The 22381-nt window shown below is 28.5% G+C and overlaps 1 protein-coding gene and 2 long non-coding RNA genes across 3 annotated transcripts; 2 read left to right on the forward strand and 1 right to left on the reverse strand.

Annotated features, from left to right (window-relative positions):
- Positions 1 to 1377: 1377 nt before the first annotated feature.
- LOC136086730 (uncharacterized) lies at positions 1378 to 8274 on the forward strand. Its single transcript, XR_010641535.1, has 5 exons — positions 1378 to 1737; positions 1864 to 4051; positions 6086 to 6272; positions 6469 to 6565; positions 8082 to 8274. It is a non-coding gene; the product is annotated as an uncharacterized LOC136086730 (long non-coding RNA).
- A 236-nt stretch (positions 8275 to 8510) lies between these two features.
- LOC136087098 (protein GVQW3-like) lies at positions 8511 to 9861 on the forward strand. The gene is made up of 2 exons (XM_065809604.1): positions 8511 to 8538; positions 9374 to 9861. Exons 1-2 carry the CDS (start codon positions 8511 to 8513, stop codon positions 9859 to 9861), a joined length of 516 nt encoding a protein of 171 aa, XP_065665676.1.
- A 5005-nt stretch (positions 9862 to 14866) lies between these two features.
- Positions 14867 to 16699, reverse strand: LOC100210078 (uncharacterized). The gene is made up of 2 exons (XR_010641536.1): positions 16109 to 16699; positions 14867 to 15376 (listed from the first exon to the last, which is right to left on the reverse strand). It is a non-coding gene; the product is annotated as an uncharacterized LOC100210078 (long non-coding RNA).
- Positions 16700 to 22381: the final 5682 nt, after the last annotated feature.

Below are 22381 nucleotides of genomic sequence, written 5' to 3' on the forward strand. Positions count from 1 at the left end.
ACAATAAGAAATACAAAATTGGTCAATTTTTGTTTTGCAAAATGGCTCTTGAATATTTTTACTACAACGAAGTTCATATTTGTTTTTGGGTTTCGAATTATAGAGATTTATAAATACACTAGAAGATTTTTCTTTACATTAAAACATAAAATATTAAAAATATTTATTAAAAAATATTATTGGGAGCTTGGCGATAAGACTATTTCGTCTTCTTCTTGCCCCCGCCATGTGTATATTTTACCAATACGAGAGTTGTAATTATTTTAAACGGCAAACTTAAAACTTTGAAAAAAAAAAAAAAATTTAGTTTGTTTATATTTAAAACTTTCATTTCTATAAGAAGTGGTGCTGAGTTTGAAAAACGATTTGCAAAATTATTTATGCGAGCTGCGTGTTTCTGATGCCGATAGAGAGATTTAAGTTTGGTTTTGTGAGTGTTTCCCCATATAATATTAGCATAGTTTATATGGCAATGAATAAATGAATAATATAGTTGAGTTAGTTGGTGTTTATTTAGTATATATCTAGCTTTATATAGAATTCCAATGCTTTTAGCAACTTTCATGGAAATATTATCAATTTGTTGATTCCAAGATAAGTTTTCGTCTATCAAGACTCCTAAGAACTTCGTAAGTTTTTCTCTTTTTATGATTGTATTGTCAATTAATGAGTTAGGCAAGATATTTTGGATTCTCTTTTTAGAGGTTGGGTAAAAAAGTTAAAATTTATTTTCTACTTTTATAGCATTCGGCATCGAATTTGTGCTTGTTTTATATTTGCCAGTAATTTCTTTCATTATTTGCCAAACCTGCCTTGAATTATGTTTGTGTTTCATAAGCAAGTCAGAGTAGTAAATTTGTTTGGCTTTTTTGCGAAGTTTTTCATATTGATTTTTATAAGCTATAATTTATATTTAAGATATTTAACATCAGGGGCGTATCTAGGGGGTATCCTGTGTTGCCCAGGATTCACCCATAATATTCTAAGAAGTTATAAAAAATTCCGTTTCATAATATAAAAAATACTAAACTTAAATTTATAGTATACTTATATGCATATATGAGTTCTTTAAAAAAATAAATATTGCCTTTATAGAAAAACATACACGGCTTTAACAATGTTTCAAAGACTTCGCTCTCCTCCGTGATGTTTCAAAACGCCGCTATTAATCAGGATTCTTTTTTTAAAGTAAACGGAACCGTAAGAACCCTTTTAATCAATCGCTATTGAAATGTATTTATTTTGGTTGCCGTAATTAAGGCCAAAAAAATCCCTATTGTTTCAGGAGTCATTTGACCCGAATTTCCGGTAGACAACAAAAAAAAAATTGCAGGAACGTTTGATCAAAAGGGTTCTCTCGGTTCCGTTTATATATAAAAATGAATCCTTAATTATTCAAATAACGCATTAATTATTCGTAATTACTTTATACGAATAATTAAAGCTCTAAAATAAAGGTATAAGTATTTAATTGAAGTTTTATCAAAAATTAGTTTCAAGTAATTTTTAAGACAAGTTTTATTTTTGTTTGCAATTATGGATTTGTTGCTATCCAATGCCATTAAAGCCAAACATTTGCCTAATATTACGACTTACAAAGTAAAGCTTCGTAATAATCTCAAAGATTTAAATTCAAAGTTTCCTGTTGTAAACAAAGATCTTCTTTCTTTAAGAAATTCTGAAATGGAAGCTTTTATTCCCATGCTAAAAAAAAAATGAAGACTATATTGTTTTAAAGTATGAGTTTAAAATCGTTTTTTTATGTTTTATTTTGTTTATTATATAATAATTCTTAACAAATAACCTTTAGTTAAATATGTTTTTTTTAGTTATATTTAGTTTAATTATGATATGACTTTACAGGTCAATGGAAAATGGTAACTGTCTTTACAACTCTACTGCTTTATTAATAAATTCATCAGATAAAACACATGAAATTCTTCGACTATTAACTTCTGTTGAGTTGTTTGAGAAAGCAACCTTTTATTCAAGATACCTAATAATCTTAAACCAAATGGAATCTATAAGTTTTTCTTCACTCTCTAGTGTTTTCATGGCATGTGTTTCATTTGAGTCTTCTGATTCTTTTACAGAATTAAATGATATAAATATTTCTGAACTTATAAAAAGAGAAGCCTATAACAAAAGCCAGAAACAATAGATTTGCTTCTTTTCTTTGTTTAATTGCATTATCTACAGTGTTAAATAAGCAAATTCGTTTTGTTTATCATGAATTTGGACTTGAAAAATATAAAAAGTTATTTAATGTGAGTATATACCCACGTGGTGATCATAAAAAAAATAAAGAAATTCTGAGTATTTTATGGTGTAACACTGATTGTCGCTCTATTTCCAAGGATAAAGATATGTGGTCACCAAATCATTTTGTCCCTATTGTGAAAAGAGAAGTTTTATGCTTAAAGAAATTTATCAAAAGTGATTTAAAAAGAGGATCGTGTTCAGTTTTGCCAAGTGTTCTATCGCATTCTTCTGCTACCACTAAGGTTCTTAATTTATCTTGTCAACCTCCAAAAAATCTATTTTCAAATAAAAAATCATTAGTTCAATCTCACATAAAGTTTTGCATAGATAATGAAACTAAAATTATAGATGTAAGTATTGATATTACTCCTAATCCAATCTTACTTAATTGTAATCCTTGTGCATCAGATCAGTCTTCAAGTCTTCCTTTTTATGATGTTTCTACTTACTATGAGCGCAGTGGACATCTATCTGCTGGCAAAGATGATTAAATGTTATTAGATCTAGTTAATAAAATATTTATTCCTAACTTGTCTTTTGTTTTTCCTGTTTCTGGTGAAAAAAAAAAACGATCATTTTTACATAAATGGGTTCTTGAATATTCCTGGTTAGCTTACTCACAGATTGAAGATAGAGCATACTGCCTTCCATGTACACTGTTGGGTAACAGAATTCCAAACAATACCAAAATAATCAACATTATTCAAAAGCCTTTTAAAATATGGGGTAATGAAACTTGTGCTTATATGGATCACAATAATAATTGTTGACTTCATCAAATGTCAATGCATTGTCTGAACATGCTGCAATCTAGATCTAATTCAAAAAAAAATCTGATTGAAGTTGACATAGATAATCTAAGAAAAAAACTTATTATAAGTAATCGAATTAAATTAATTCCAATTATAAAGACAATTACTTTTCTTGGCCGCAACGATATTGCTTTTCAAGGTCATCGTGATGACAGTAAGTATCATCCACAGATTGGAGAAACATGTAAAGACAACATTGGTATAGGTAACTTTGTAGAACTTTTAAATTTTCGTATTGAAGCAGGTGATAAAGTTCTTGAGCACCATTTCGTTCTGCTCTTAAAAATGCAGCTTATATATCTAAAATCGCACAAAACAAACTTATTGAATGCTGTGGAAAAACAATTGAAGAAGTTCTAATTAAGAAAATTAAAAAGTCAGGTTATTTTTCTATCTTGTGTGATGGAGCCTCTGATTGTTCTAATGTTGAACAGCTATCTCTAGTTATAAGATACATTGACTGTGATAATGTTATTTGTGAAGAGTTTCTACGGTTTATTGAATGTAAATCTGGTACAACTGGTCTTAGTCTTGCGCAAACATAATTTCTGCAATTGATGATCTTGGTCTTGATATCCAAAAATGTAGAGGTCAAGGGATAATGGTGCTGGGGCAATGTCTGGTAAATTAAAAGGTATTTCATCTAGAATTAAACTTATCAATTCAAAGGCTATGGCAAGCACAGTGAACAAGAATACTTGTTCACTGTGCTTGCCATAAACTTAATTTAGTTATTAGTAAATCATGCAATGTTCAAAGTGTTAGAAATGCTCTTGATCAAATCAAAGATATATCATATTTTTTTAACTTATCACCTAAACGTGCTAGCTGTCTCAATAAATTCATTTTTCCTGGTCAAGCAAAATTAATTGATACATGTCAAACTAGATGGGTTCAGAAACTTAAAGGTCTGGATGTTTTTTTTGATAACTACATATCCGTTTTTCATTCCATGGAAGAAATGGCATATAATGAAGGTAAGAGTTATAATATTGATACTTCTTCAAAAGCTTCATGTTTTTTAAATCTTATGACAAATTTTTCTTTTATTGTGAGCTTATTTTTAACAAAACAAATAATGGACTATTTCTACGCCATAACTGTTGTTCTCCAAACTAAAGCATTTGATATATCACAACAGTGTAATGAAATAAATTGTTTGAAAACTCAAATTTTAGATTTAAAAAAAAATATTGATGTCTATCATAATGAATGGTACTTAATTGCTCTTGACCTAGCTAAGACTCTTGATGTTTCAGAAGTTAAACCAAGGTTCTGTGGCAGACAAGTTTATAGAGATAATTATCCCTCTGACATTGTTTCAGATTATTTCAAATATTCCATCACATCTCCTCTTCTAGATCATTTAATTAATGAATTAGAAGATAGATTTGATGAAGGTAAGATGATTGTTTACAAAGGTTTATCTGGTATTCCTGCAACTGTTGCAAAAAAAAAAAAGAAAAATGTTTTTGGAAGTCAGATTTTATGGAATTTTTACATTTTTATATATCGGATATGCCTCATCCTACATCAATTCATGCTGAATTAGATTTGTGGGAAACATTTTGGAACAATCTATCTGTGATCCCATCCACTATTACAGAGACTTTAAAGTCTATTGATATGAGGGGTTTCCCAAACATTAGGGAAGGTTTTTTAATAATGGGAACAATTCCAATTACTACATGTGAATACGAGAGGAGCATTTCTGTTATATGCAGACTTAAAACTTATATGCGAAACCGCATGACAGAGTCAAGATTTAATTCTTTAGCTCTGATGTCTATTCATCAATAAATAATTCCTGATGTGGAAAGAGTTTTAAATATTTTTTCTGTTTTAGGGGGAACGACACTTAGAATTGGTTTTTACCTAATATTAGTTTATTAATTTCTTTTTTGTTTATTGACTATATTCGTGTATTTTATTTTATATTTAAGTTTATCTTATACTTATTGAAAATTAGAAAAACCAACATTAAAAATTAAAAAAAAAAACCCTATTAAAAAAAATTTGGCCTAACTGCCTATCAAGAAAAGGAAAGTATCCAGAAATGGAGGACTAACCTAAGGCAACAATATTAATACTTTACATAAACTGCCTATAAGAAAAGGAAAGAATCCAGAAACGGAGGACTAACCTAAGGCAACAATATTAATAGTTTACATAAACTGCCTATCAAGAAAAGTAAAGAATCCAGAAATGGATGGCTAACCTAAGGCAACTATATTAATACTTTACATTAACTGCCTATCAAGAAAAGGTAAGAATCCAGAAATGGAGGGCTAACCTAAGGCAACAATACAAATACTTTACACTAACTGCCTATCAAGAAAAGGAAAGAATCCAGAAATGGAGGGCTAACTTTAGGCCACATGACAGTTTACAGATCGAGTGCAAAGTCCTATGGCTTAACTTCTCGTTGGTGCACTTCGTTAAATAAGTTAGACAAGTAAAAAATGTCTAATTTATGAACAGTATAGCCAAGGCAATATTTTTATAATTTTGTTTTATATGGGTAATTGAGAACAATATAAAACACAATATATTTATTTAAATTTATATAACATATATAAACACTTCTTATAATATTTATGGACCATGTTTTCAAAGTGTGTGACTTGGCAAACGTGTTGAGCAAGATTTTGCATAAAGTTGTTATTTATGTTACTAATGTTGTTACATTTGGCTTACCTTTATGTTGGTGTCTATTGTTAAAAATTATAAGTGGTTTTATTATTGAAACTCACTGCTTTTAATCGTTCAGTAAAAGCCACTCAAGAAAAATCATTTTGCCATATATACATTTTGTTTATATCTTAATTTGAATTTTTAGAACCATGACGTACCAACATGAATTGTTTTCTAAAAGCTAACATGAAATAACAATATTTAACAACTAATACTCTCTTATCATGACATCTTATCTCTATCTGATATATTGATTTGTGATTCATATATGATGTTTTTCTTTGTATTTACTTATCCATTACATTTTTTCATTTCAGATTTATCATATGATGGATTTGTGCAATATAAAAGAACGAATATATGTAAATTTTTATGAATTTTTAAAAACATCTGCTTATAATTAGTCCAGTGAACGTTCAAACTTCAATGTTGCATATGTCATCTTTAAGTAGTTTCTTGGCTTTTCTAAATGTGTTTCTTATTCACATGGTTTTTACAAGCAAGGTATGCAAGCAAATTTGAGCTGAAAATTTTTTTTAGCCTTTAAAGAGAATTGGCGTTACACTTTTAAACTTAATTTGTTTAAATATAGTAGTTTTAACAAATAAATGTTTGTTTGTTCTTTGTTTTTTTACTTATTTGTTTTCAGATTCTTAAGAACTTGGCAACTTATCTAAGTAAGTTTTTTTTTTTCTTTTAGTGCAATTGGAAAGAGCTGAAAGTTATTTTTTAGAGCAATTGAAAAGAATTGAAGTGTTTTTTAGTTACTTCACACAGTACAACTGATATTGATTTGAGTAAGTTTACTATTTTGTTTTAATTTATATTGGATTCATTTGATATATGATATATGTTATATTAGATATATATTTTATGTATTTAACATGGAAAACTGACTGTAATTTGTTGACACAAAATTTTATAAACATAAATCTGTCTATATTTCAGTATATTTTATATTTCTCTGTATCTTTATAAATATTCTTTCTAAGAAAATATAACAGACTAGAAAAAATAAATAAATTTCTTCTGAAAGTAGTTGAAAAAAATGATATATTTCCATATTTCATTGTGTAAAGTGTAATACCACTTTTTAAAGGTATGTGAATAGATATATAGGGGAACATGGGGCAAGATGATGACTGTTTCAAAAAACGCCTGTATCTTAGTCTGTCCCAAAAATTAAAACATACCTTTAGCTGGTGATGTAACAATGTAATAAATCAAGTCAAACGAGCATAAAAAGTTTTTTTCTCAATGTCGGAAAAACTTTTTTAATACTTAGCTTTTGTCACAAAAATAATATTTAAAAAGAAACCATTGATAAATCTAGTAAAATTAATCTACTTCCCTTTCAGCTAAAATCAACTGTTATATTTAGTTTTGCTTAAGAGATAACTGTAGGTCGTCATCTTGCCCCATTCGTCATTTTACCCCATGTTTCCCTATATATATATATATATATATATATATATATATATATATATATATATATATATATATATATATATATATATATATATATATATATATGTATATATATAATTATTTAAATAATTAATTTAGAGTAAAATATACTGATTGACATTGCTTCATTTTTTTATACAAGATTGTGCATTTATTATTTTTATGCATTAAAGTAAAAATAATTTTGTGCATTGTAGTCTAGATTCTTTTTTAATTAAAAATAATTGATGTAAATAAATGTTGTTTAATATTTTTGATAAACGACTAATGTATGTAAACATATAAAAAGATATGGATTTCAATAAATCTTAAGTTTAAATAAAGTCTTTGATTAGAAAAGATCACAATTTGTAAGATTCTTTTACATTCATTTATTCAGTTGCAGCAATATAAGATTACTGGTAATATGTTTAATGATAATAGTTAAATTGAAATAGATAGTATTAGGCTCAACGAAGTTATAATATAAATGCTTATAGGCAACTTGAAAATAGTAGTCAAATGAAAAAAATAGATCATTTCTAAGAAATATTTTACGATTTGCTTGCTATTTTATGGTATAATTGTTTAAATTGTTTAACTATAATTGTCCCTCGATTGTTCAAATATTGTAATAAATAAAATCTTTTCAGTCCAAGTATTTAAGTTAATAAAATATTTTATTAAGTTGTGGTGTTATTTGCCAGTGTTACTACATTGTGTTGTCTAGCCTTTTTATAATCTTTTTTAATTATTCTGTCGACACAAAGTATATATTTTCTTTTATTATTATCCTAATTCTACTAACAATAAAATGCAAATAGTACTTTTGTAATTAATTTTTTTTTTTTTTATTTCATTTTTTAGGTATTTGCAGGCTTTACTTGACTTTCCGTTTCTGGTACCTGTGTTGTGACAGATTTTAAAAAGAACTCAACTGATGTTAATTGCGATCTTCGTCTTTAACTATAAGCAATGATGTTGCTGATAGGGAGTCAAAGTTAAAATATTTACATATAAATTTGTGTTTAATTTTTTAGATAATATATCAAGTTATTAATGTGTTTTTATTGTTATTAATGATTTAATAACTCATAACCCGTATTACGGGTTGCTCACTGCTAGTCATTATCATTATAATTTTTTTTTATCGTATTGAATATTCTCTGGTTATCGTGTTTTATACGTGTTTACAAGAGTTTCAAATGCGAGTTTGATACTTAGTAGGCGTCGTATTGTATACCTGTCTTTATACGCATCTAATGCGTATTTCTAATGCGTATTCGACACGATAAAATGGCTAACATACATACCACATCGATACGTATTTAAACGAGTTTCTAATGCGCATTTACAACTAAATTTGCCGACTGGGTAGTTAGTTTTCACTTATGCGATGCTAGCTCGATAAAGCAATGTTAAATTGTATTAATTTTAAAATAGAACTTTATAAAATATGGATTGTAAAATAAATGAAATAAATATAAATTTTTATTTGTTTTCTTTAGTTTATACATTTCTTTAACATCTTTGATTATAAATAATGTTATTAACAATGATTTATTGATATAATACGCAATATTAAACTATTTCATTTTCAAATTTTTTGAATTTTATCTCAACTATTTGTTACATTGTTGATTTCCATTTAAAGAAGCCATCTTAAAAATGAAGTAGAAACAAAAAAAAAAAAAATTTGAGCCTTTTACAAATATGATTGACAGATATTGATTCAGAACCTATACCTGGTGCTACAGAAAATTCTAAGTTAAGTAATGATTCACTTCACTAATTAAGTACAAAACTTGACATTGAATTCATTACAACAGAATTTCCTTCTCAATAAGAAATAAATTTTTTACCAGAGGTCATATTGACTTACTTAGGTCGTTAGAAAAGTTTGTAGAACTTCATCTGTAAAAATACAATGAGACAGGAAATAATTAAATATTTATATATCATTTTAACCTGTGTTTAATTATGAACATTTTAAGTACTTGTTGAAGTATTTTGAATGTTTATTAAAAAGTTATTTAAATTTTATTATATACGTTAAAAAAAAAAATTAAAAATTGAAAAATTTGAATATCGAGCATATATTAAAACCCGCGCTCCTACTTGGAGTTTCAGCACAACCATATCCGATGAGTTGGTTTTAGTTCATGGTAACCAAGCTCCAAAATATAGTACAGTTGCCAAGTGGGCTACTTTATTTAAAGATGGTAGAGAGAGTCTCGAAGATGATCCTCACTCAGGGCACTCTCGAACCACGTATACAGCTGAGAATATTGAACGTGTGCGAGCCATTATTGAAGAAAATCCGCATGCAACACATGATATAATTGAAGCCCTAACATCGATTAATCGTTTTACAATCAACGAAATCATTCACAACGCACTTAAAAAACTAACATCACGTTATCGATTAACTCGTGGGGTATCATGGATACCCCACGAGTTAATCGATCAAAATCGCAAGAATAGAGTTGAGGCATGTAAGGAAAATTTAGCCCTTTTCAGAAACGGCCCATGGAGACTATGTGATATTATTACAGGGGATGAGTTGTGGTTTTATTTGAGACAAGTTGGACACAAGTCGGCTAATGCTAGTTGGGTCGGTGAAGGTGAAAGTCCGAGAACTATATAGTTCTCGGACTTTCACCTTCACCGACCCAATTACCAACCGACCAAATTAAAAACCGACCCAATTAAAAACCGACGACATTTTTTTCGTCTTACTATATAGTAAGACGAAAAAAATGTCGTCGAATATTATATAAAAAATTGTTTGAAACCTCTTGTATGCGAAATAAATAAGCAAAGACCTAAAACAGGCACTCAAAATTTCAAATTTCTCCATGATAACGCTCGACCCCATGTGACTGAAACTGTCACAAATTGTCTAAACCAAGCCGATTATTGGCTATTCGACTTGATAAAAAAAAATCTTGATGACGATACTGACGTCGAAAAACTCGCATAACGAAGCTACTTCAAAGTATACCCAAAAGAAGAGTAAAAAAACGTTTGACAAATGGCTTGAAAGGATGCAACTTTGTTTAGATAATGATGGACATTATTTTGAACATTTGATAAAATAAAATTTAAAAAAACTCTTCTTTTTTTTTTTTAATAGGGGAGTTCTAACGACCTAAGTACCTTTAAATTTGCCTAAAGATGATAATAATCAAATTTTCCGAAAGGTATATTAAAGTTTAGAAACATTAATGCAGAACAGCGTACCCGAGACTGGCTTGTATGGACCAAGCATAAGACTTCTTTAAATTGTTTTCCTTGCCTGTTATTTTGGAACAATGTCTGTTCCAAGCTAAGTATTACTTCCAAATTTGTATTAACTGAAGGCTGGCCAGCGAGTTCCGATTGGCAGAAATTATGCAACAATATTCCAGATTATAAAAAGAGTAATGAGCATAGGGAATGCTATCTAGCATGGCGTGAATTAGAGTGAAGTCTTTCAATGCAAGGCGGTATGATATTTTTATTGAATCAACAATTAAAGTGGAATCAGAAAATAGTACTAAATTTTGAGAAGAATTATTAATGTTATTCTTTTCTTAGTAAAACGTAGTCTGGCTTTTCAGGGATCTTCGCAACGCATTGGTGACTAAAACAGTGGAGACTTTTTAGGTCTGATAAAGTTGCTTTCTAACTGGGACCCTATTCTAAAGGAACACGTTCTTAAAGTGGCTGAGTCATAAAAAAATGGTGAAAGACTGCAAGTACATTACCTCTTAAATGATTACCAAAATGATTTTATAGCAGAATGTTCTGATCTTGTTAAGCAACATGTTTTCAAGACATTCTGCAACGACGTTCTGCAAAGTACTTCGCAATAACTGTAGATTATACAACAGGTTCATCACATGTTGAGCAAACAACATTTAATTTACATTACCAAGTTCGCCATGAATCGCGATATGAAATTGTGGAACGATTATTGAAATTTATAGATTGTAATGATAAAAATGGTTCTAAAATTGCTGAAATGATTACAAAAACGTTAGGTGCCCCAAGAAATCCTCACGGTCTTATCACAGAGCACCGCGGAAGAGCATTTAATAGGAAGTTCACGCCTCCTTCCCAACCGTTGTCGCAAAACTTGTCCAGAAGTGGGGTTTGAACCACGGATCTTACGTTTAAGTTATGAGAATACGCTAAATATGTCAGACAAATACAATGGGGCACAAGCTATAATAAAATAACTGTGTCCTGCTACTATGTTTTCTCCTTGGGCATACCACACATTTAACTTATGTGGTAATGATGCTACTGAATGTATTCCAAAAGCCAAAACCTACTTCGGAACTATGTAAACAATATATACCTTATTCACGTGTAGTCCTGTGGGAAAATTATCTAAGCATATTTTGTTCCCTTTACGGCATATATGATACCAGGGGGTCCGATTGAATAGAGATTGTCAAACCATTTGTAGCTCACCTTCCAGGAGTAAAGCTGGCTTTTTTAGACTTGCTCCAGCTAAATCTTACTCCAAAAGCTAGAAATGAGATTCGTGTAGCAATTTGTTATATCAGTACCTTTATCTGTATCATAATGTCAGTTGTGTGGCACAGAATATTAATTCCTATTTACATTTGCAACAAAGTCATTCAAGCCAGTAACGCGACTTTAGAAACCCAGGAAAAAAAGTTTTATAGAATTTCTATAAACTTTTGGAACATATGCTCTATAGAAATTCTATAGAAACGCTATAAAATTTCTATAGAATGTCTAATAATTTCTATAGAAATTGCTATAAAACTTTTTTTCTATAAAATAAAAAGTAGAAAAAAAAGTTCTATTGGAATTTTTATAGAAATTAAGAGAGGTTCTACAGAAATTCTATAGAATTCTATAGAATTTCTATAGACCATATGTTCCAAAAGTTTATAAAAATTCTATAAAACTTCTTTTTCCTGGTTGGGGATGGAGGTTTCAAATATAGAAAGCTTACTTTCACAATTAGTAGTTATTCGTGACAGTTGGAAAGCAATGTTGAATGAAGCTAAGCTTGTTGCGTCTAGCCTTGATATAGAAATAAAATTGTTTAGGAACGATAGCAGAAAACAATTCTACAATAAAAATGTGAGTAAAATGAGTGAGGTAGGCAAATCTCCTTTGAAATCCCAATTCCAAAAGCAAATTTTTTATTTAGTATTGGATAATGTTTTTGTAGGACTGTTTACAGTTCTTTTTAGCGCCGTAAAACAGATTTCTTCAGAAACCTTCAGCTTTCTTTGGAACTATCAAAAAATGACAGTGAAAAGAAATTTATCTTTTGGTTCGGTTAATAGAATATTAATACTGTCCGAGTGATGGGTTGTTGTAGATGACTGTATATATACTTTTTTATTTACTCTTTATTTAATTTTATCTATGGATCTTGTGCTTATGTACGCGATGTGTAAATTAAATACATTAAAAATAATATAATAAAATAAATCATTAAATTTTATATTAAAATTTAACTTATTTTACCATAGCTACCTGATACAGTACAAATGAGTTAAATTTGAAGTCTAATCTAAGAAAAAATAAAATATTTTGCAAAATTTGCATTTTTTGCATGTTCGGCCAAACTTTTGCCAAGGTTCGACCGAACCGAACGTTCGGTTTTGCCGAACGTTCGGCGCATCCCTAATATTTAGAACTCCTGAACTTGATTCATAATATTTTTAGTTTTATCTGAATACAGATAGTTTTTTTTATCAAGCCTAGATGTTTTTTAATTTTATTAATATTTGCTTGCGGAATGTATAGAATACATGCTATATCATACACTAATACCATAAACGCTGTATCATACACCAACATCACGCAATCCATATCATAATGTTGTAACCAATTTTTATATTGCCTGCGTTGAGATTATCAAAAAGCTTTTCTGAGTTAATTTAGTTTAAGTTTTAATCATAATGATATATTTCCATTTATGATGCATTTATCATAACATATCATATTAATATACTACTCTTTATGATATCATATCGTATCATATGAATATACTTCCCTTTATGATACATATATCATATCATATTAATATACTTCCTTTCATGATGCCAATATTTTTTTGCTTAAGATTGATTTCCAATTTTATTTGAATAAAGTTGTCAAAAATAAGTATGAAAATGATGTTAATTTAATTCTTGTTGAAGCGGTGGATAGTGGTTAAAGCGGTGGATAGTGGTTGAAGCGGTGGATAGTGGTTGAAGCGGTGGATAGTGGTGGCGGGTAGTGTATTAAGTTAAAAAATTTCGAATTTCTAACTGTTATTAAAACTGTTATCTAAATTATATTCAGTTTTTTTATTTTTAAAAAACAACTGCGTTTTTTCATGTTTTCCAGTTAACCGACGAAATCGTTCCAGTCAATTAAGGGGCAAAATAAAAATGTCCACATAAGAAAATGTAACTTTCTTTTTTACTCAATATCATACTCTCTTACTTTGAAGCTCAACATTTTAAATCCGCTGTTTTTTTCAACGGCTCTATGCTTTCTATACATGCATTATCCAGGAATAATTGTTACCGAGTTATGGTATAAAATTCTAACAACTTCAATTAAAACCTTATTATATTCATTATTTAAAGACGTAGTCTTTTTGTACCACCATTTTAAACATCTTTCTTTTGTAACCTCTCTTGCTGTTGTTTTAATGTTACTGACGATCTTCTCATTTACTACTAAGAATTTTAAAAATATCTAAGTATTTAAACTGGTGATATTCATTTCTAAATTTATTTCATTAAGACTTTTATTGAAATAATAAATCATAAAAACTTTTTTTATTTTAAAATTTCATTTTGATTTTAAATGGAATACTTTTATTTAAATGGAAAAATTGTGAAATAAATTAGTGACTCTTATCAAAAATTTGCTTATCCAATTTTTTTTTACAAATATGAAACAATTTGAAAAAAAAAAAATTTGTTGTGAAACTTAGGTAAACTTTTTATTTATTTCTATATCTATGGTTACCAGGTTCTCTATCTATGGTTACCAGGTTAAGTAATTTTCAAAATATAATGCATCAAGATTCGAAAATTATTGAAAAAACATTTAGTAAATACTTGAACCTAAAGAGCTTACTAAACTTCGTGAAATTTTTTTGAAAATAAAGGGAAAATAAAGAGATAAATACTAAACAATGCAAGTTTACTAAAAGACATTATTTTCATGTTTGTTTTGATAAAGTTTTTCTCTTTTTATTTATTTAAGCAAATTAAAAATTAAATATTTAAGAAAGGCGAACCAACTGTTGATATTTTTCTGCAAAACGCAAAGGAAAAAAAGCGCAAAATAACTGAAGCAAAACTAACATTCAAGTTAAGTCAATATACAAGCTGACCTTTGTTAGAAAACTAACATCGTTTTAAAAAAATTTGATACCCGGTTTTTTGAGGAGTATAGTCGATTAGTCATTTTAGTCGGGTGATTTTTAGTTTAAAGGACTTTTTTTTTTTTAACCAGTTGGTACTTTTTAAGAATTCGCCTTCCCTCATTTTTTTTTTAAACCAGCCGGTACTTTTTAAGAATTCGCCTTCCCTCATTTTATTCCTAGAATCGCTCCTGCGTATAGCTTAAATTTAACTTTTAATCGTAATAATCGTTTCAACGTAAAATAAATAACCTGAAAACTAGCTTCTTTAATCTGGCAAATAGTTTTACATTTTTTTCATTACATAAACCTGTCGACGGATTAAAGTTTTCCAAGTACCAATAAAATAATGAAAATAATAACAATTATTATCCCGATAATTACTATAACCATTGAGGCAGTTTTCTTGCAAGGTGCAGTATATTTAAATAAATCAAGGTCATCTTTTTCCTTCTGACGTTGTTCTTGAAATTCTTGATGCGTGTTGGGATAGCTAATAGCATATTCATATGAAGGTGCTGATGGGTATATTTTATTTTCGTCTAAAGGTGTGTAAGGTGGTGGTTGCATATTGGTGGAGTAAACATTATTATTAGTTAGAAGCGGTTCAGCACAAGAGTTTAAACTAGCTGCTTGTCCATAGATGTTTGTGCCTGACGGGTACGGAAGAGGATCCGCGTACAATGTTGTTATAGAGTACTGTAACGGCTCATCATCCCGATCAAAGGTAGATTGCGTTGGCATCACACCGTCATTGTTTTGGCTGGAATGACAAAAAAGTATTACGACATTTTATAAAACAATTTGACGTCACTAAATTTTTATTATGCTTTCATAAATATACGAACAAAACTAATTTTATATTATTAAAATTATTTTTGTTAATAAAAGTGTGTGTGTGTGTGTGTGTGTGCGTGTGTGTGTGAATCTATATATATATATATATATATATATATATATATATATATATATATATATATATATATATATATATATATGCACACACGTATAAGGACTGTCTATATATATATATATATATATATATATATATATATATATATATATATATATATATATATATATATATATATATATATATATATATATATGTTATACATTTTACCATCATTTAGATGAGTTATTTTGTTCCTTATTTAAAACTTGTTTTAGTTTCAGCTTTGACATGGAAAAAAGCTATTAGCAGAGAAACAAGACGCAGGTGAAAAACTTTTCTTAATAATTCATATTCTATTTGATTGAAGTAAAATGGCGATTCGCCAAATGAAAATTTTTCTTTCAGAAAATTTGCATTATTTATTCTTGTTTACGATTCCTTTTTATTTACTCGATTTATAATGATTTCATGATAAAATTATATTAAAAAAAATCAATAATGTAAATTTGTTTTAAAGACTAAAATGATGTGGAGTTAAGCGAACAAAAAGTCAAAACAAAATATTTTGTTTTGTTTTGAAAATTAAACTTATTTACTCACTCTTTCTTTTGAAGCAGCATTGGTAACCTTTAATATTTGATTTGAAGAAATTTTTAAAAGCTTTATGATCTATAACCACAAACCACCGTTGGCAAAATAAAAAGTTTTATTTTCAATATCCATGATAAAATCAGTTATTTTCAAAGTATAAGAATTATAAAAGTCTTTAATTTAAATCTTAGAAGGGATTTTAAGAAGATGATTCCAACAAGTTTGAAAAAAGTTACGAAATAAGTTATTAAAACTTCTGTAAAATGTCAAAATTTTCAACTAAGTTTGAAGTAAACAATGCCAACTTAATTCAAAAGTTTTTAAAAATTTCTGCATCTAATAAAAATCTCAACAACGTGCTTTGACCAAAAACTTTTCCTCCTTTTGTTTGCTCTTCTATAATGCACTTAATGATGAGCAATGTAAATCCTTCAATTTTCATCAAATGGATTGCTCTTTAGCACGCATTTTAAGCTTCTGACGCTAAGCACATAAATAAATTATTTAAGTTTCTTCAAAACATCAATATCATCTCCAATTATTTATGAAAATTTATGCATATTTTTCCATAATTAATTAATTCGGGAGAAATCTATTCAGGAAAAGTCTCTCTAATACTATTGTTACCTTTATAAATATTTATATCGGTTGTAGAAGATTTTGATTGGTAGAAATTTTCGTTTATTTTATTTTTTTACATTTATTATTACTTAGCAGAAGTTGTTCTGTTCACTTAAAGATGAATTTCTTAATTAACTAAATCTTTGATTTTTTTTTTTATATATTTATTGCATTTAAAGTAACATGATTAGAATTTTATTATAAATTGAATTGTCTCGGTATAAAAAGAATTTAATTAAAATTTTGGATTTAAAATTCATAAAAAACGAACAAATTTGTTGCGTTCTTGAAATGGGTGAAGCAATTTTACTCTTAAACTGTGCGGGGCAACATAGTTAAGCTCTTAAAGTGCGTGGAACAAATCAACTGAACTCTTAAGTTAATTATTTTTTATACATAAATTTATTGCATATTCTAATAATCTCACATTTTCTAATGATAATTAAAAAAAAAATTGTTAAAGATCTAGTATACTGTTAATAAACATAAGAATACAACATGAGCAAGAAGTAGACATATACAAGATATACATATACTCAAGAACACATTGTTCTAATCTAACACATGTATGGCAACACAGCTCATAAAATTGTTTTCTGGGTAGTTAATATGTTCGATAGGAAATGAGCTAGCGACTTGTTAGTTAATAGCTAGCAGTATAACAATTTTCGAGCAGTTTTTTCTTACAGTATGTTGATAGCTACAGGTCGTAGATAAACTACAACATAACGATAAATCTAAAGCTAGTTGGTAACTACATATCGTAGCATTTTAGATAGCAATATTGTTACAATGTATCAATAGCTACGTTTCATAGCTTTGTCGCAAACTACTACATAACAACGATTCTAAAGCTACTCGTTCTAGCTTTGTAGCTTGCTAAAGCATAACTATATATCTATAGGTAGTCAATATCGCTTGCTAAAAAGCTGTGGTGTGTATGCACGCCATAGTACTTTAGTTAGCCTCACTATTATTAAAACATTTCTGAAGCTGTAGTAGCATAACATAACGACAAGTGTATATTTATTTGATAGCTACATACGGTAGCGTTTGTAGCTATCAACATGGTTGTTTAGATTAAACTACCAAAATAAAAAAAATTTAAAAAAAGACAAAAAATAATAAAAGTTTGGGCGATATAAATAGAAATCTGACGTTAATATTTTATAACGCTAGTTGGTTTACGAATCCGTTTGTCACCACAGTAAGTATATAACAATATGTAATCAAAATAGTATAAATATGAACAAGTAATATATAAAAATAGAATGCAAATATTTACTATTTAATCACTAGCTTTTCTTTTAGCGATTTTCGTAGCCAAATTGCTGTCTTAATCGTTTCGAATATCGCTAACTAGTCCCTAGCCGATTTCCCATCAAGTAATGAACTAACATGATAAGTTTTAAAACATCTCCACATTCCTAAAGTTTACAGGAGACCATACAAGTTTTAGAATAGAACGTGTTTATAACTATACAAAAAAATATGAGCATGTTTAAGTTGTTTTGAAGTGGATTGATAGTGGCTTACTCCAAATCAAAAACAACAACGCGTTAACAATCAAGTAATCGATAAAAAATTAACCAAGACAACCAAAATCTCAAAAATAAGCTCATAGAGTTATGGCATTCCTATTTTAGGACAAGAGTTATATTTTGTTTATATTCTGTCTTGATTTTTAAAGGTAAAATTATAAATTGCTAATATTACAGAACATTATTGAGTCATTAGAAATTTAGAAAAAAACGTAACTACTGTTTCCTCAAATCAATGAAAAAGGTTAAATTAAATGAATTATGCGTTAAATTATTTTCCGATCCAACGGACTTTCTAGATCAGCAACTCTCTTTCCCCCAACAATTACTAGCTTTTTACAAACATTAAAATGTGCTTCCAAAAGTGATTAAATATATTGAAGAAGTGATTTTCAAACTAAGACCTACTTTGAGAGCAAACTCAGATGTTTTACAAAAAATTGGAATTTTCTCATCAATCGTCCTACCAGAGTTACTATAAAGTCTGCGAATTTAATTGATGACACTTTTTCAACTAATTTTTTTAATAATGATATGAAAAAAGGTATTTTAAAAACTGATATAACAGACCATATCAACGGGCAGACATAGAAGCACTAGAAAAAGTTTAAAACTGTGCTACAAAAACCATTCTTGAGATTAGGCATCGCACCGCCGAGCACCGAAGAGTTAGATTAAGTCTTCCGACACTGGAAGAAAGAAGAATAAAAGGTGATTTAATTCTGATGTTCAAGTTCATGCGTGGATTTGATGAAATAAACTTTCATGTATTATTCAATCGTCCTTTGTCGTCAAAGGATATTATGCTTGGTCATAATCAAAGACTTGCACAGCAAAGAGTACTCAATTGCGTGCCAAGAGAGAAATTTTTCACGAACCGTGTTGTGTTGCAGTGGAGTACCCTGCCGCAAATAGTAATTGACATGACTTTCGTCAAGATTTTCAAAAATTGACTAGATGAACATTCTTAAAGTATGGTACTTTTTTCGCAGATGTGCACAAGTATCATAAGACTGTTAGTATAGAGGTGCCTGATACAGCACATCTTTGTCGGTAATTTAAACATAGCGAACATTTATGATTTTTCAAAAGTCTATAAATTTATTACGGATTGTTGTAAATATTTTAAATTATTTATCACTAAAATTAACTAAACTAAACTTAAAAAAAAGGAAATTAAGCATCGTTTGTAGCCTTGTGTTGCATACTCACCCAACCTTTAGTACTTTGATGGCATTTTCTATATTCTACTTTTTTTAAACCGTGAAGCGCTTTAAAAATACCTGACACATACAGAACTAAATGAGCACACGATGTTTACTCGTAACACTATTATTTTTTTAAAGTTTCTGTTTGTTGTCCTGATGTAAAAACAAATAAAGATTTGTGTAAGTACATAATCTACATTATATTATTTAAAAGTTTATAGCAGAACCGGTAACCTGCTGCTCGCAAGCAGGTTGCCAACCCTGTTAAATTTGATGCTAAAACTTCAATGTCACAATGCGACCCTGCAGCTTCATGCACAAATACTATTATAATATTGAAAACAAGATGTTAATAGCTCTTTAAAAACTGGAAAATTTTTACAAATTATAAACTTTGGGTTTTTCGTCTTGAAAGATTGCTAAGCCCTTGTTTACACAAATTATCAAATGCATTCTTTTGTTATGCTAGACTCTATTTGAATTAGTTTGCTTTCAATGTGGAATTGAATTAGGTCTAAAGTTAAAGTAAGGAGGATTGGCACATTCACGTTTTGTGACTCTCCACTGTACATAAATTAATGTAAAAATATTATGAGAAATATTTAACATTATCTAGAAGTTGATGGGCACGTTGGTTACTACCGTTATCCCAAATTACCTAAATGCTAACGTTATCCACGCAAAAACAATAAATATATTATATATATATATTTTAAGTTTGCAATTATTAATATGCAATATGCAAATAGTAATATAACAACTTAAAAATTTAAACTTGTTTTTATAAAGAAGATCTTGAAGATCTTATCAAAAAATTCAATAGTTCCGATTTCTTTATCATAGTAAGAATTTCGGAAAACATCGAGGAATACTCTCCTCCATCAAAGTTTTAATGTTTCTCTTTGTTCTTTCAAATTCCATAACTGGAACGATTTTTTTTATTATTAACATAATATCAACTTGCAGTTTTTCGATAAGTTGAGTGAATTTAATTTTTTTTACCTTCTATCATGCACTGAAAGAAGTTTAAACCAATAGTGTTGCATGTAGTAATCACTTTTACTCCTATTCACTTTTGTTCATAGCAAGCCTTTGTAATTTTAAATGGCTGTATATATTTAAAAAATGTTTATAAGTTGTTGACAAGGTGAAGGGGGGCAGGTAAAAATTGCTAAAAATTGTTGGCGTAATTAATGGACCGCCCCTAATAGACATTTTAAAAATTTAGAATAAAATTTTTTTTTTACTGATAACATAATTTATAAAAATATTAAAAAATTAAAAACTTATTCAATTATTATTATTTATAACTTGAAACTAATAAATTCATTTTCGTGTAGTTTGTTTGTTAAAAATGTATGAGTTTAACCTTTAAGATCACTAATGGGCCATATTAACCTATTCACTATTCGCTGTGCCCCACCATAATAGATTGAGTTTAAGTCTTTTCTTGGGTCACGAGTGTTGTTAAAGGAAAAGCTAAACTATTAAAGCATAAAAATCAATAATCCAAATGAAAAACTTCAACTTTTAAAATTATTTCAACCATGATCTCCATAATTGACATAAGGAAGGTAAGAAAATTTACTTTAGTTAGATAAAAAACAAAAATTACCTTATGAATAAAGGTTGCTGAGCACATAAAATGATTATATTATCAAGATAAAAAAAATTCTAATCTTTGAGAAAATGCCTCTTATTCCCTGTGTCCCCAACTGTACCCCAACTTCCCCACTGTACCCCAACTTCCCCTAATGTAAATGTCATATATGAAACTTTTTTCAATACTTTTTATTTCACATACCACGCTAACTTTCCCATTTATTTGAGAAAATTTGTGAAAACTTAAAAAAAATTATTACTCAAAATTGCTTAACAAATTCAAAAAAAAAACATTGGACGAATTTGGAAAATAATAAAGGAAATTGCGGGAAAACAAAAATCATGCTTTGGTTTTCTGCCACAAATGGATAAAATTGATGACACACTAGTATATTTGAACTAAATGCTATATCACATGAATTTAATAAATTTTTTACTAAAATAAATTCTAAACTATCAAAAAAATAACCAGAATCTTATTCAGGTGACTTCAAATTACCCTTGGAATACACGGGTCTTGGAAAAATGCATATGCTCTGATGAGCATATCAACTGCTTTATCAATTGAAAATTCAAATCTATAAAAAAAATAATAATGTGGACCAGATGAAATAAATGGAAACTTGATTATAGGTTGCTTCGAGCAATTAAAAAAATGTTCTTTTCAAAGTTTTCGGTGCCTCAGTTAAACAAGAAATTTTAAATTAAAAATTGCTAAAGTTTCACCTGTTTATCGAGAGGGTGACCAATCCTAATTAAAAATAACTAAAACAATTTATTTTTGCCTCATCTCAGCACTTTCCATATTCTCAAAAATCATAAAAATGTTAATCAGTTTGGTTCTAAAAAGGATAACTCAACAGAGCATGCAATTATCCAATTTGCAAATGAAATTTCTAAAACTTTCGATCAACCAAAATATATTTTTAATATACTTCAAAAGTCTTCGACACAGCTGACCAACACATCTTACTCAAAAAACTGAAGTACAATAGAGTAAATACACAAGTATTGAGGTGGTTTAGAAGATTATTTATCTTTAAGATTGATTTTAGTGAACTTTTTGCCACTGTAAATAAAGAACTTAAACTGCAGCAAAGTCTTTAAAAATATTAGAGTTTTATACAAAGCTCGAACTTATCTCAATAAAAAAAAGTTAAGATAACTTTATTAATTCATTTATTCACTGCAACATAAACTATGCTAATATTGCCTGGAGAAGTACTGAAAAAAGTAAATTACATTGTCTTTATCGCTGTCAAACGAGCAATTTGCATAATTAACTTTACTGATTGTTTCTTATTGTAAAC

Source organism: Hydra vulgaris, chromosome 11 (genome assembly GCF_038396675.1).
Source record: "Hydra vulgaris chromosome 11, alternate assembly HydraT2T_AEP".
Taxonomy (NCBI): domain Eukaryota; kingdom Metazoa; phylum Cnidaria; class Hydrozoa; order Anthoathecata; family Hydridae; genus Hydra; species Hydra vulgaris.

What these genes read in the sequence shown, in the direction of transcription:
- LOC136087098 (XM_065809604.1), top strand. Translation starts at nt 8,511, where the DNA reads ATGGCTAACATACATACCACATCGATAC. An exon ending in CATACATACCACATCGATAC is followed by an intron (nt 8,539 to 9,373) that starts GTATTTAAACGA and finishes AGTTGGTTTTAG; the next exon opens with TTCATGGTAACCAAGCTCCA.